The sequence below is a fragment of the Microtus pennsylvanicus genome, chromosome 1, assembly GCF_037038515.1.
Source record: "Microtus pennsylvanicus isolate mMicPen1 chromosome 1, mMicPen1.hap1, whole genome shotgun sequence".
Classification (NCBI taxonomy): Eukaryota; Metazoa; Chordata; class Mammalia; order Rodentia; family Cricetidae; genus Microtus; species Microtus pennsylvanicus.
Window position 1 is genome coordinate 47684773 of NC_134579.1, and position 14243 is coordinate 47699015.

The window sequence follows — 14243 nt, forward strand, 5'->3', positions numbered from 1 at the left end:
AGTACTCCAAAGTGGGTCTCTGTCTCTATCTCCATCCATTGCCAGATGAAGGTTCTATGGTGATATGCAAGATATTCATCAGTATGGCAATAGGATAGAGCCATTTCAGACTCCCTCTTGTCAGCTGCCCAAGGAACTAGCTGGGGACATCTTTTTGGACACCTGGGAACCGCTCTAGAGTAAAGTCTCTTGCCAACCCTAAAATGGCTCCCTTAATTAAGATATATACTTCCATGTTCCCATATTCACCCCTACTCCATCAGAATCCTCCCATTCCCCCAAGCTCTCCCCACCCTCCCTTTCCTTGACTTCAAACTCTATTACAGAGCTACAATATTGAAAACAGCTTGGTATTGGCATAAAAATGGAGAAATCAGCCAATGGAATTGAATAGAAGACCCAGCTATTACCCACAAACCTATGAACACCTGATTTTTGACAAAGGAGCTAAAAATATTCAATGGAAGAAAGAAAGCATCTTCAACAAATGGTGCTGGCATAACTGGATGTCAACCTGTAGAAGAAAGAAAATAGATCCATATATATCACCATGCACAAAACTCAAGTCCAAATGGATTAGAGACCTACCTCAATATTAATCTGAACACACTGAACCTGACAGAAGAGAAAGTGGGAAGTAGTCTACACCAAATGGGCACAGAAGACCACTTCCTACATATAACTCCAGTAGCACAGACAATAAGGGCAACATTGAATAAATGGGAATTTAGTTTCTCCTAAAACTGAGAAGCTTCTGTAAAGCAAAGGACACTGTCATTAAGACAAAAAGGCAACCCACTGACTGGGAGAAGATCTTCACCAACCCCACAATGGACAAAGGTCTGATCTCCAAAATATATAAGGAACTCAAGAAACTAGACTTTAAAATGCTAATTAACCCAATTAAAAAATGGGGCACTGAACTGAACAGAGAATTCTCAATGGAAGAAATTCAAATGGCTAAATTTGACTTTGATAGAGAGTATTGTGTTTTTTCCATCTATGGTGATTGAAAGTTTTGCTGGGAACAGTCTAAGCTGGCATCTGAGGTATCTCAGAGTCTGTAAGACATCTGTCCATGTCATTCTGGGTTTGAGAAGTCAGGTGTAATTTTAGTAGGTCTACCTTTCTATGTTACATGGTCTTATTCCCTTGCAGCTTTCTTTGTTCTGTATGTTTAAAGTTTTGATTAGGATGGGGGAGGACTTGTTCTTACAGTTCAATCTATTTAATGTTTTGTAATCATCTTGTACCTTTTTAGGCATGCCCTTCTCAATGCTAAGATTTTTTCTATGATTTTATTAAAAATATTCTGGATTTTTGAGATGGGATTCTTTTCCTTCTTCTATTCATAATATTCTTAGGTTTTGTCTTTTCATAGTGGCCTAGATTTCTTGAATGTTTTATGTCAGGAATTTTTTAGACTTAACATTTTCATTGACTGCTGAATCAATTTCTTCTATATCTTCTAAAGCTGAGACAGTGTTTTGCATCTCTTGTATTCTGTTGATCATGCTTGCAACTGTTGTTCCTGTTCACTTAACTAGACTTTCTATCTCCAGAATTTCCTAAGCTTTTTTTTCTTTATTGTTTTGACTTCCATTTTGAGGTCTTGAATAGTTTTATTAATTTCCTTTATCCACACACACATATATATGTATATGTACACACACACACACACACACACACACACACACACACACACACACACACATATATATATATATATATATATATATATAGAGAGAGAGAGAGAGAGAGAGATTTTTAAGGGATTTATTCAGTTCTTCTCATTGTTTGTGTTCTCCTGGATTTCTTTATGGGATGTATTCATTTCCTCTTTAAGAACCTCTACCATAAAGTTGGTTTTAAGGTTGTTTTCTTGTGCTCCAGCTGTGTTGGAATATTTAGAGGTTGCTGCAGTAGGATAGCTGGGCTCCGGCATAGTGCTCTGTTGTTGATTGTGTTCTTCCATTGGCGTCTAGACATCTGGACTTAGGGTAATTATAGGTTAGGTGCTGATTTCTGCATGTATCTTTGTTGGATGGATACTTTTCTCCTTGTTTTCTCTTTCTTTGCAAGTCTGAGTGGCCTGTGTTTCTGGTGACCCGTGAGTCCTTGGGTCCAATAGGGTATCTCCACTAAGGTTTTGGGTACCAGTATTGCCTCTGGGATACTCGGGTTCTGGGAGCTGGTGTGGCACCTGGGATTCTGGATACTGGCATGACTTCTGGGGCTCTGGGAACCAGTGTGTGGAGCAGTGTGCTTCTGCTGGAATTGTGGACTGGCATACAGAGATGCGGGGAATGCTGTTGGGTAAGGTGGGCAGCTCTGAGGAGGGCAGGCCTTACCTTGGTACCAGCATAGCCTCCAGTAGAGGTGTAGGCTTCTTCCAGGGTTGTGGGCCTGGATATGGAAGTGAGGTAAAGGGTGCTGTTGGGAAAAACTTGGTGGGATTTGAGACATCTTTGAATGCCTAGGATGGGTGGGTCTTACCTGGGACTCTAGGTACCAAACATGACCTCCAGAAGAGCAGTAGACTTCTGAACTATGTCTGAAATTTTTATGTGAGTTCTGGGGTAGAATGCAAGTTCTCATATTTGCCAGATAGGCACTTTACTTAGAACGTTATTTCCCCAGCCATCAATTGCATTTCTATGGTAATTATTTTAAAAATCAGAATAGTAAGACATTTCTTACACACAATAAGATTCTTAACAGCCAGCATGTATCAAATGTCATAATTATTATGTTTAAATTCAGAGATCCCACATTAGTGTTATTTGTGAGAGATGACCATGTGCATAGAGAACAATCAGAATCAGTCAAAAGACTTTGCATCTTGTCTTAGTGAGGGTTTCTATTGCTGTGATGAAATGCCATAACCAAAAGAAAGTTGGGGAAGAAAATGTTTATTTGGCTTTTAATTCCATATCACCATTCATCATCAAAGGACAGGAGCTCAGGCAGGATCAGAACGGGAGGCGGCAGCTGATTCAGAGGCCATGGCTCGGTATTGCTTACTGGCTTGCTCTTTACAGTCTGCTCAGCCTGCTTTCTTATTGAACCCAGGACCAACTTCCCAGAGGTGGGCCCACCCACATAAACTACAAATAAAGAAAATAACCTAGAGGCCTGCTTATACTCCAATCTGATTGAGGTATTTTCTCAAATTAGGCTTCTGCAGTGACTCTATCTTGTGTCAAGTTGACATAAAACTAACCAGCACAAATGACCCTTTGTCAACTACACCTGTAAATACATCGCTATTATACCATAACCCTCCTTTTTTATTCATCCCCAAGATCTTCCCTTTAAAAACAATAATCACTTTAAGTCCCACAGTCTTTACAAATTCAAACACTTAAAAATTCAGTCTCTTTAAGAAATCCAAAGTCTCTTAAAACCTAAAGTTTCTTCATATGCCATTTCTCGATTGCATTATAGTATTGTAAAATTTAAAAAAAAGAAATATTTTCTTATTTCACCAGGGATGAACCAGGACAGAGTCACAATATGAAGCAAAACCAAACTCCAACAGTCTAAATAACTCAACATCCCAAGTCTACAATTTACACACAGTCTTTTAGCTCCTCTAAAGGCCTTGTTTCACTTCCCCAGCTCTGCCTTCTGCAGCCCACACAGCTTGTCTTCTGGACTCCCACTGGCTCCACTCTTCTGCTGCTGCTGTTCTCAAAGGTCTTCTCGTGGTTCTTGTATCTCCAAAATTCTGAGTTCTTCTGCTAAAATTGGGCTCCACTTTCACCAATAGCCTCTCCTAGGCTCTCTTTGGAGTGACAAGCCTCAACTTATCTCCATGAGCCCTTAAATTCTCTGCCATTAAAGTCCTCTCCTGGCCTCTCATAATACCAAGACTCAACTGTTCTCCATAGTCTCTTTATTCATTTAAAACCAATATCACCTCAGTGACTCTTACACAATTAAGTTCAGCTGCTAGCACCATGTTCAGCAGTTGACACCTCTGTAACACAACTTCTGTGTGGGGAATCTCATAAAATCTTCCCAGAAGATTTCTCCTCAATGATGAAGGTCTGTCTGTCTGTCTGTCTGTCTGTCTGTCTATCTATCTATCTGAAAACAAACTATTCTTTTCCACAATCCGAGTTCCCACTCCCTCCACATACCCTCCCACCCCACCCCTGTCCAATCATTATAGAGGGCAAGGGACACTTCCCTGTGGAAGGTCCAAGGCTATATCCAGGCTAAGCAAGGCATCCATCTAAAGAGAATAGGTTGCCAAAAAGCCAGTACAAGCAGTAGGGATAAATCCTGGTACAACTGCCAGTGGCCCCTCAGTCTGCCCCAGCCATACAACTGTCAACTGAGAGAAATGAAAAACTGGTGAGAGCGTCAGAGTGACCTAATCGCTTCCCGCCTGAACCACACGTTTAGGCTAGGCTATTCTGAAAAACACCTCACATGTGACAAGGGCCATCGCTAGAGCAGATGACAACTGGGAGAGCATTGCCTCAAGGATAGCCAAAAAGTGGCCAATTAAAAATATGTCCATAGTATGCTTCATTTGCACAATCTAAGGACAAGTAGGAACAGGCCAACTGAGAACATACTTATGTCCATACTTCATTTTCATAATGACATCATACTTATTGTATTCCACGCCCTTTTGTAATCATTTGCTGTCCTCAATTAGGTCTGGGTATGCAAATTAGGTGAGAACTGGTGGTCCTGCAAGATTGTCTATAAAGTCCTGTAATCTTTGGGAGGCAGCTCCTCCCACCCTCACTGTGTTGAGTGTACTGGATGAGTTCCTTGCCTAGGCTAATACGGTGCTTTGGAATAAACCATGCTTTTTTCCATCTAAGTCCTGGATCCCTGGTGGTATCTTTGGGGACAAGAGTCTAGGCACAAAACAACCACACTCGGAGAGACCAGTTTACTCCCGTGTTTGAGCCTTCCCAGTCTGGCTGGAGTTGGTGTACTCCTATTATCTCAGGTAAACTGTTTCAGTGGGTATTCCCATCATGGTCTTAACCTCTTTGCTCAAATTCTCATTCCTTCCACTCTTCAGCTGGACTTTGGGAGCTCAGTCCAGTAGTCCAATGTGGGTCTCTGCCTCTGTTTTCATCAGTTGCTGAATGAAGATTCTATGATGATGTTTAAGACATTCATAAGTCTGACTACTGGGCAAGTCAAGACCAGGCCCCCTCTCCTCTATTGCTGGGGTCATCCTTGTGGATTCCTGGGGAATTCTCCAGAGCCAGGTTGATGCTAATCCTACAATGGCTCCCTCAATCAAGATATCTCTTTCACCATTAAATTTCTCCGTCCCAGTAATCCAGCTTCAATTACCCCAGCAAAGCAAAGGTTTTACTGTAGTAGGTACCTTGTTAATCACAGCTGATTCTTCAGCCCCAGCTAACTAGAAACACAGAATCTTAATGCAAAATCACAAATATCCTCAATAAAGTCTTTAAAATTAACTCCAAAACTTCACAAGCCATTCCTCCATCTTTTGCATGGCTCTCAACATCCTCCGTTCTCTTACTGAATCAAACAATGAATGAACATGCAATGGCTTTTCTTACACAATGTTCTAAAAAATTTTCCACAATCCTCCCCTAAACTACATGGTCAGGTCTGTCACATAAATACCCTACAATGCTGGTATCAACTTGCTTTAGAGTTTATGCTTCTTTAGTGAAACAAAATGACCTAAACCAAGTTGGGGAAGAAAGTGTTGATTTGGCTTATTCTTTGATTACTGTTTATCATCAAAGGAAGTCAGGCAGCAACTCAAACAGAGCAGGAACCTGGAGGCAGAAGCTGATGCAGAGGTCATGCAGGGGTGCTGATTACTGGCTTGCTCTTTATGGAAATCTCAGCTGTAGGGCCCACGGGTCTACCCCTCCTCTCGGGGTTCATTTTGAGGACAGCTTCTGGCCAGACATCTTGTTGCAGATTTCGGCTAAACATCGTGTTTGTTCCTGTGCTCCCTCTGCCCCTGGTGGTTAGCTATAGGGCCACTCTTTACTCTCTCATGGGCTTGGTAATTTTCCACCTGCCTGGGGGGATTTCCATTGTGCAGCAGCTAGGTATATAAGGTTTTTCCTAAGCTTGAATAAAGGGCATTCGGCATTCTCTCCTCAGGAATGACCCATGTCTCTTGTGTGTTCCTTTAATCTCCAGGCCCAAGCACGGCTCTCGAATGGTACAGTAGCACAAACTGTACCATAGAGAGTAATGCAGGCATTACACTAAACCCTGCTTTCTTGTAGAACCCAGGGCCCCCATTTTAGGTGTGGCACCACCAACAATGGACTGGGCCCTCCTCCAACAATCACTAATAAAGAAAAGAACCTACAGGCCTGCCTATAGCCCGATCATATGGAGGCACTTTCTCAGTTGAGGTTCCCTCCTCTCCAGTGACTCTAGTTGGTGTCAAGTAGATATAGACCTTGCCAGCATTCCAAACACAATGTTGCCGGTACTACCAAGGAATTTTCCTTTATTTCTGACAGCCACCGAGATTCCAAGTACAAATAAGGATTCCATTCATGACAGTGAACAAATAAAAAGAACCAAGGTGTTAGATCAGTGAAAATTACAAAATTCATATACAGAGAACAATGTGAGTTTTCCTAAAAAGGAAAGACTTGATGAACATATAGCAAAGATGAGCTGAGACAAATAACAGTAAAAGGTCATCAGTCTTCCCAAAGCTCGTCACAGCGGAAAAAAAATCACCAAATATCAGACAGAGAAGTCAAAGAAGGTACACACACTGAAAAGACACTCTGTTTTCATAGACTGGGGGAGTTTAAATAGTCTATAGAACTCAATGTGCTCCAGAGTCCATACAACTTCTATGACATTCTCCACATAACTAGTAAAAGAACCTTAAAGACACTGGACCTCCTGACTTCAACAGAGACCAACAGAAACTAGAGGTAATCAAAGCAGCATGGTATTTATTTGCAAAACACAGACACATAGATAAACAGAACAGAATAAAGACTTCAATAAACCCACACATTTACAGAAAATCAATTTTCAATAAAAGTGCTAAGAGCACACGAACATATTGGGAAAAGACAGCAAATATATAAATAAATAATGTTAGGGAAATTGGATAACTCACATGCAAGAGGATAAAAGTAGAGTAGTCTCTCAACACAAGTTGTAAAAATCAAATACAACCAGAAGGACAGCTCAAATATAGTATTTGAAAACCTATATTGTATATAAGTTTATATATTATGCATTTATATGTGCAATATATGAATATTATATACATTGCATATATGTTTATACATAATATAGGTTTTAAAATATAAATACAAAATTCTATAAATATAGGATGATAAAACCACTAGAATAAATCTTAGGAAAATATTCGGGAAAGTGGAAACAGTAAGGACCACGGACATTTCAGACAAGGTTCCAAAACCCCAGGCAACAAAACCAAAGTAAACAACCGAATTACATGATAGTAAAAGACTTCTGGTCAACAAGGAAAATAGTCATCAGTAGCAAGAAGGGGACTATCTTCTGAAAAGAAGAAAATATTTACAAACTCCACTTCTAAAAAGGATTTGATATTTGAAAACATATAAGAAACTTAGGAAAAAAACCTACTTGGTTTTATGAACAATAAACCTAAATAGACATATCTCAAAAAAGACATACAAAATGGCTGGTGGGCACATGAGAAATGCTTAACATCACTAACCATCGAAAAAATGACAATCAGGCCACCAGAAGATAACAGCTTACTCCATAAGAGTAATCCACTTTTAAATAAAATAGGTACTATTAAAAACACCAAAGAAAAGTGAGTGTGCAGATGGAGAAGGCAACCCCTGCACAGTGGAGGTGAAGTAGAAATTAGAATGGCCATTTTGGTCAACAGCATGAAAACTTCTCAAAAAGTTGAAAACAAAGGTGCTATGTGATAAAGCTATACTATTTCAGGATATACATTCAAAGGGAAAGGAAATCAATGTTGAAATGTTGAAGAGATGTCTGGGCACTATTTATAATAGACGAGAGATGAAGCGACTGCCTGTGTGGAAATGATGAACAGAGTGAGAAGTGTGGTGCACACACCCTTGTGAACAGTATTTGGCCATAAAAGGAAAGTCTGTCATTTGCAGCAACATGGATGGAACTTGGGGTTCATCTATGTTTAAGTAAAAAAAAAAAATCCAGACAGAAAGACAGGTATGACATGATCAAATCTACATGGTGCTCCAAAAATATCTATAATTGTTAAACCTAATCTTAATGTCAAAATGTAAGGGTGTTAACAAAAGCATAACATCACTTGAATTCACTGCTTTCAGAATACAATTGTACATTGAAAGAACTATTTTTCTCCAAAATGATAATTGCCACTAGGCACTGCATGACCAAATTTGTAAGGTTACTTCTTAAATTTAAAGAATACAGTGACAGAAAATAATCACATTCTACAAATTATACCTGCGTCTGACAAGGTTGGCTCATTAAGTTTTCAGTCTCTGTTGATGGGCATGTGGTCACCGGCTTTGATAACTGGCCATGCATCTGTGTTGATTGTTGCTGTGTGTTCTCTGACCTGGAGATACCATGACACTGTTAGAGAAATAAACCGAATACTGACCTAACACTCCCCCTCCTGGCAGCACATTGTCAGTGAAGGGTACCAATTAGACTTTGAGAGCGATACTTTATAATCTGTCTCCATGGAGATCATATCCTCTATATTCCAAAACTTATCATCCGCTGCACAAATCCCAGATCCATACATGTAGATAATTAACATACTCCCTCAAGTATAAAATAGGTATTTAAAAATGACAGTGTTTAAAACAGAATTTTTAATCCTCTCTCCAAAGCTTGCTCCCCCTCTATTCTTGTATATATTTGTAAATGTTCTCTTTACTGTTAAAACCCTTACTTTGGGTAAGATAATGCTTTCCTCTCCCTCATTCTCCATTCCTGTCCCTCAGGAAGCCTTCCCATCCTGAGTTTCTACCTTTTCAGTCTAGACAGTTTTTGTCTGTCTCCTGACTACTGTAGCCGTCTCTTCAAAATGCTCCTTCATTTTTGTCTTCTAAGATCTACCTTCCAGGAGAGAGAGAGAGAGAGAGAGAGAGAGAGAGAGAGAGAGAGAGAGAGAGAGAGAGAGAGAGAGAGAGAGAGAGCCTTCTAGATTCTAGATCAGATCTACATGCTCCTCTGGTTTATATATTTGGATTGAGGTGGTGCAGAACAAAACCCCCAGATGGCTGAATTCAAAGAATACATAATGACAGCCAAATAAACCACATGCTGCCTCTTATGTTTATGGTTTCTACTGTCACGGCCTAGTATCTTATTTCCATTTATCTTTCCATCATGCACCGCTGTTCATGAGGAGAGCTGGACAAATGGATCGACATTTTACTATTTAATCCTATCAAGTGATGTGACTGACTTTGATACTTCCCACGGGAGGCCTCACTCTCTCTGAGGAATGTGTGGAGAGTGGGGTGGGAAAAAGTGGGAAGAGAGGAGGGAAACAGAACTGGGATTGATATGTAAAATGAAAAAAGATTGGCTTAAAATAAAATAAAATATAAAAGTAAAATTTCTCTTTGACCTTAGGCATCAGATAGACCTATTTCAGGCTTCTATGTCTCTCCCACACCACCCACTGTCCTGGGCCTATGATCTATTCTGTGAAAATTTGTTCACAATAAAGAAATTTTCATTTTTCAAGACGATTTCTCTGTGTAGCCCTGGCTGTCCTGAAACTCATTCTGTAGACCCCGCTGGCCTGGAACTCAGAGAGCTGGCTGCCTCTGCCTGCCCAGAGAGGGGATTAAAAGAATGCACCAGCACTGCCCCAGAATCAATAAAGAATCTTAAAACTGGGCTGGAGAGATGGCTCAGCAGTTAAGAGCATTTGTTGCTTGTTCAGAAGATCCTGATTCAGTTCCTAGCACTCACGTGGAGGTTTCATAATTCCTGCAACTGGAATTTTAACACCCTCTTTTGGCTTCCACGGGCACCAGGGGCACACAGGCAAACACCTGTATATAGAAAGTAAAAATAAATAAATATTTTCTTTTAAAAAAACCAATCTTATACTCAATTCACCACAAACAGAAATGCTTTCCAACAGTCTCCTTTTTGACAATTTGATGCCAGAAACTGCTGAACCTATGGAAATGAGTCTTTCTTCAATATCCACTTCATGATGAACTTTTTCAGATCCCTTGTAACTTTTGAAAAGTTATCATATAGCTTACCTTTTATTTTTTAAATTAATATAGAGAATGGTCCCAAGGATGATACACGAAACTGAAAACAGAACAATGAATACAACTGCAGTCTTCTTCCAATTTGAAACATGATTCCTGGTCCCTGAAAAACACAAATCAGAACATATTGTTTCTCTGATTACACTGTACTGCCATCTTGGGGTCTTTAATTTGTAATGTTTTATGACTTGCTGTAGTTTAATTGACTTTCCAATTTATTCTATGAGATAATTTCCCATTACCATGTAAAGAAAAGGAAAATTCTACGTAGTTTCCTCTTTCCTTGAATATGATTAGGGATGTGTATGACTTTAAGTAAGACACCATGACTTTGCCTTTGACTGCACAGGTGTGGTTTTATCTGCTATTCTTTTTCAATGAGATACTACAGAACCATTTTATGTGGGTGGAAGAGACTGAATATAAAGAATTTGCTACTGGAATATGAACTCTTTTTGAAGGCAATTCAAAAGAAGCAAAGTAACTTCGCAAGAATTTCACCAGAATCAGGAATTCATGCCACTAATATTTATCATAGAATTAAGCAATAAAGAACCATCTTCTCAAGTGGTAAATTACTCTTGGAGGCACGTGAATTTTAATAAATAATTAAAACTAACCATCATAACACATCCAATAGATTTCCAGAAGATACTTGTAGTATTTAATTCATATAACCAAACTGTTTGAATTGGGAAAATTAACAAGGAAAAGTAGTTGGCTAACTTCAGTTTCAAACAAACATAACTAAAATACTTATCTCTAATATATTTGAGACTCTTTAAAAGTAGCATTAAAATATAAACTGTTAAATGAAAAAAGAGCAAGAATATTGACATAGCCTTCAGAAGGAGACTTAAAAAATATGTAATGTGAAAAGAAGAATGAGCTCCAGAGGTGAAGGATGAAGACAGTGAAACAGAAGACAAGTTATTATTTTCAGATATACTTAAAGAGATACGACTTTCTCAACATAAGTATTGAGGAAATGTTTTTGAAACAATGAACACATTTAGCCCCCCAACTGCCAAGCACAGGGAGGGGAGGGGCTCAGCATTTCCCACTTTGCAATGCTTAAATATTTCCTGATGATATATTCAGGGAACTTGGAAAACCTTGTCTACAGTTGTATATATATCCACTGGTGATCGCACAGTCTCCAGGGGGATATTACCACTGATGGCCCTGGATAAACTAAGTGGGACACAAGGTAATATCAAAAGTCATGAGCCTAGGAAAGTGAGTGTGGGGAGAAGGAATGTGGAGGTGATGTGATTGCAGTGGGTGAGAGTTAAGAAATGGGAAGAGAACAGAAAGGAATCAGAATGTATCATGTGTATTTGTGAGTGTGTGTATGTGTGCAATTACCAAAAATATAACTTAATTAATAAAAATTGCTGTGGGACAATAGTTTATACCCTGTCGTTTGTATTTTAATAAAATGATGATTGGCCAGTAGCCAGGCAGGAAGTATAGGCAAGATAATCAGGCAGGAAGTAGAGGTAGGGAGACAAGAACAGGAGAATTCTTGAAAGAGAAAATCTTGGTCCACAGTCGTGATCCAGCCACAGAAGAAGTAAGATGTGACTGCCTCTCTGAATAAGGTACTGAGCCATGTGGCTAGTATAGACAAAAATAATGGGCTAATATAAGTTATAAGAGTTAATAAGAAGCCTGAGCTAATGGGCCAATCAGTTTATAACCAATGTAGACCTCTGGGTGATTTCTTTGGGACTTAACAACTGTGGGATCCAGGCAGGACAGGAATACCAACAACAAATCGTGCCCAACATGGGGCACGAACCCATGACCCTGCAATTAAGAGGCTCATGCTCTACCGACTGAGCTTGCTGGGTGGCCAGGACAAACAAGTAGCCTTCTCCTTGCAACAAAAAAAATGAACAATTTTCATTTTAAGGTGAAAAAAAAGAAACTTTCAGTTAAAAACATTGCTTCTCAAAAGAAGGAAAATTTCATAAGAGAACTTGAAGAAAATATTTATACAATATCCCAGATAATATGAATAGAAAAAAGAGTCATGGCTATTAAAATGAAGTAGAAAGCTTCCCCAGATGGTTGGATGAAATTTTGATGAAAGTTTTCTAAAACAAATCAACTAAATTAACAGGAGTAAATTATCCATGAACCAAAAAAAATTATGGAAAGTTACATCTTTCTCACTATCCCTTTAAGTTTATCAAAATGTCAATCATTATATTGGAACAAAATAGACCAGGTCTCCTTAGCAAATTATATCATTACAGGTTTTCATTTCATTCTCATTGCAGGAATCCTATGGAAGCTGTCAAAATGCAGGAATAGGAACAAGATTTAAAGCTAGAGGATTATAGCACACTATGTCACCAAGTGAGGGCCTGGAAAACTAACCAGCTTGTACTGATGTACAATGGGGAGAAAAAAATACACAAAACTTCTTTGTTCTTTTGACTTGCAACAAACTGCTTTGCTTGTCAACGTAAGGTTTAAAGAAAGATTATATTACATGATTTTATTTTAAAATTTATGAGGTGTTATTGTACTTATCTTAAATATTTATAGCATAACTAATATTGAGTTGAGTGGCCTATTTAATCTTCTAAGCCTTATTCTCCATTGGAGAATAATTTGAATCCCTTTTAGGCTCTGGTAGCATACCTCTGTATATATCTGTGTTGGTTTGATAGGAATGACCCCCATTCATTTATTTGAATGATTGGTCCAAAAGGAGCAGCACTATTAGGAGGTGTGACATTGTTGGATGGAGTATGTTATTGTAGAGGTAGTCTTTGAGATCTCATATTCAAACCAAGGATTGTGTGTCAGTCTCTTTTTTTCTGCCTCTGGATCAAGAGGTAGAACCTCTTCTCCAGTACCATGTCTGCCTGCATGCCACTATGTCCCACTGTGACCAGAATGGACTAAACCTCTGAAACTGTACGATAGCCCCAATTAAATATTTTCCTTTATAAGAGTTGCGATGGTCATGATGTCTCTTCACAGAAATAGAAACCCTAACTAAGACAGAAGTTGGTACCAGGATTGGGTTAATGTTGTGATGTGGGACCATATTTCATACAAGATGTTTGCAGGCAGGCTCTCTGGCCATGCTCAATTTCCAAGGCAGCTGCAATCCTGCCAAAGAAGCTAGCCACCTGACAAAGGCCAGTATGTATATCTCCTCCTTTATTATTATGTAGATCACCTGGGGAAAGGTGTGGATTCCAAGGCTGGTGACTTAAGTTGCAGGTGTTTTGGTAGCCCAGGGTACCCTGGAAAGAGAATATTAATGATTATCCACCGTGGTTTACCTGGAGGATAAAAGGTTTTTTATAGAAAAAAATGCGGGTAGATCTTGAGGAATGGATGAAGCCTGAGATGCCCTTCCAAGATGATTGTGTGAACTGTGTTTCATTATTTCTCATGCCTCCATACTGGTCCAGTTAGGGAAAAGTAGTTTCTATATTGGGGCATTTGGGCCCTGACATAATGGTGTCAGCAATGTGGTGCTGACCACTGAACCCTGAGAAAAGCCAGAGAAAGGACGGAGAAGAACATGAGGCTGATTTGTGAACCCCAAAAAGCAAGGAAGAAGTGACCAGACGTAAGGAACCTGTGAGAAAAAAAATTGGTGGATACGTGAGTAATGTGCACTTAGATAGCAAAATGGGACAGTAATATCAGGAGTAAAATTTGTAAATATAGAAATATGGGACAAGGAGAAAGCATTCAAATGGCTATGCAGTTGATTGAAGATATATTAAAAGACAGAGTACAGCAGCATCAGATACAAGGATTTTTAGAATTCATAGCGGAGATATACCCTCGGTTTTCTCAGCATAGGACCTTAGACAGCTGTATGGAAAGAAGTAGGAATGAGAATCCAATTAACATTATTGTAATAATGGACCAGAAAGCATCTCTGAAGATACACCTTATTTCTGGATGCTAATACAGGAAAGGTTGGACTCAGATCCT

The 14243-nt window shown here is 39.2% G+C and overlaps 1 protein-coding gene across 6 annotated transcripts in view; it reads right to left on the minus strand.

Moving 5' to 3' along the window:
- Positions 1-358: 358 nt before the first annotated feature.
- LOC142844981 (OX-2 membrane glycoprotein-like) overlaps positions 359-14243 on the minus strand; it is a 52024-nt gene continuing 38139 nt past the window's right edge. The window contains exons 4-8 of one of the 6 annotated variants that reach the window (XR_012909789.1): positions 10257-10371; positions 9955-10037; positions 8464-8578; positions 2352-2406; positions 359-514 (exon numbers count right to left, since the gene is read on the minus strand). Coding sequence is in view for 4 of the 6 variants with exons in the window: in XM_075963770.1 (XP_075819885.1) it covers positions 8520-8578; positions 9955-10037; positions 10257-10371 (257 nt within the window). In the remaining 2 variants the exon portion in view is untranslated. Of the gene's footprint in view, positions 515-2351; positions 2407-4337; positions 5127-7357; positions 8579-9770; positions 10038-10256; positions 10372-12514; positions 12571-14243 lie in introns of those variants that run through there. The other 5 variants (XR_012909790.1, XM_075963770.1, XM_075963752.1 and 2 more) reach the window with 5 other exon arrangements.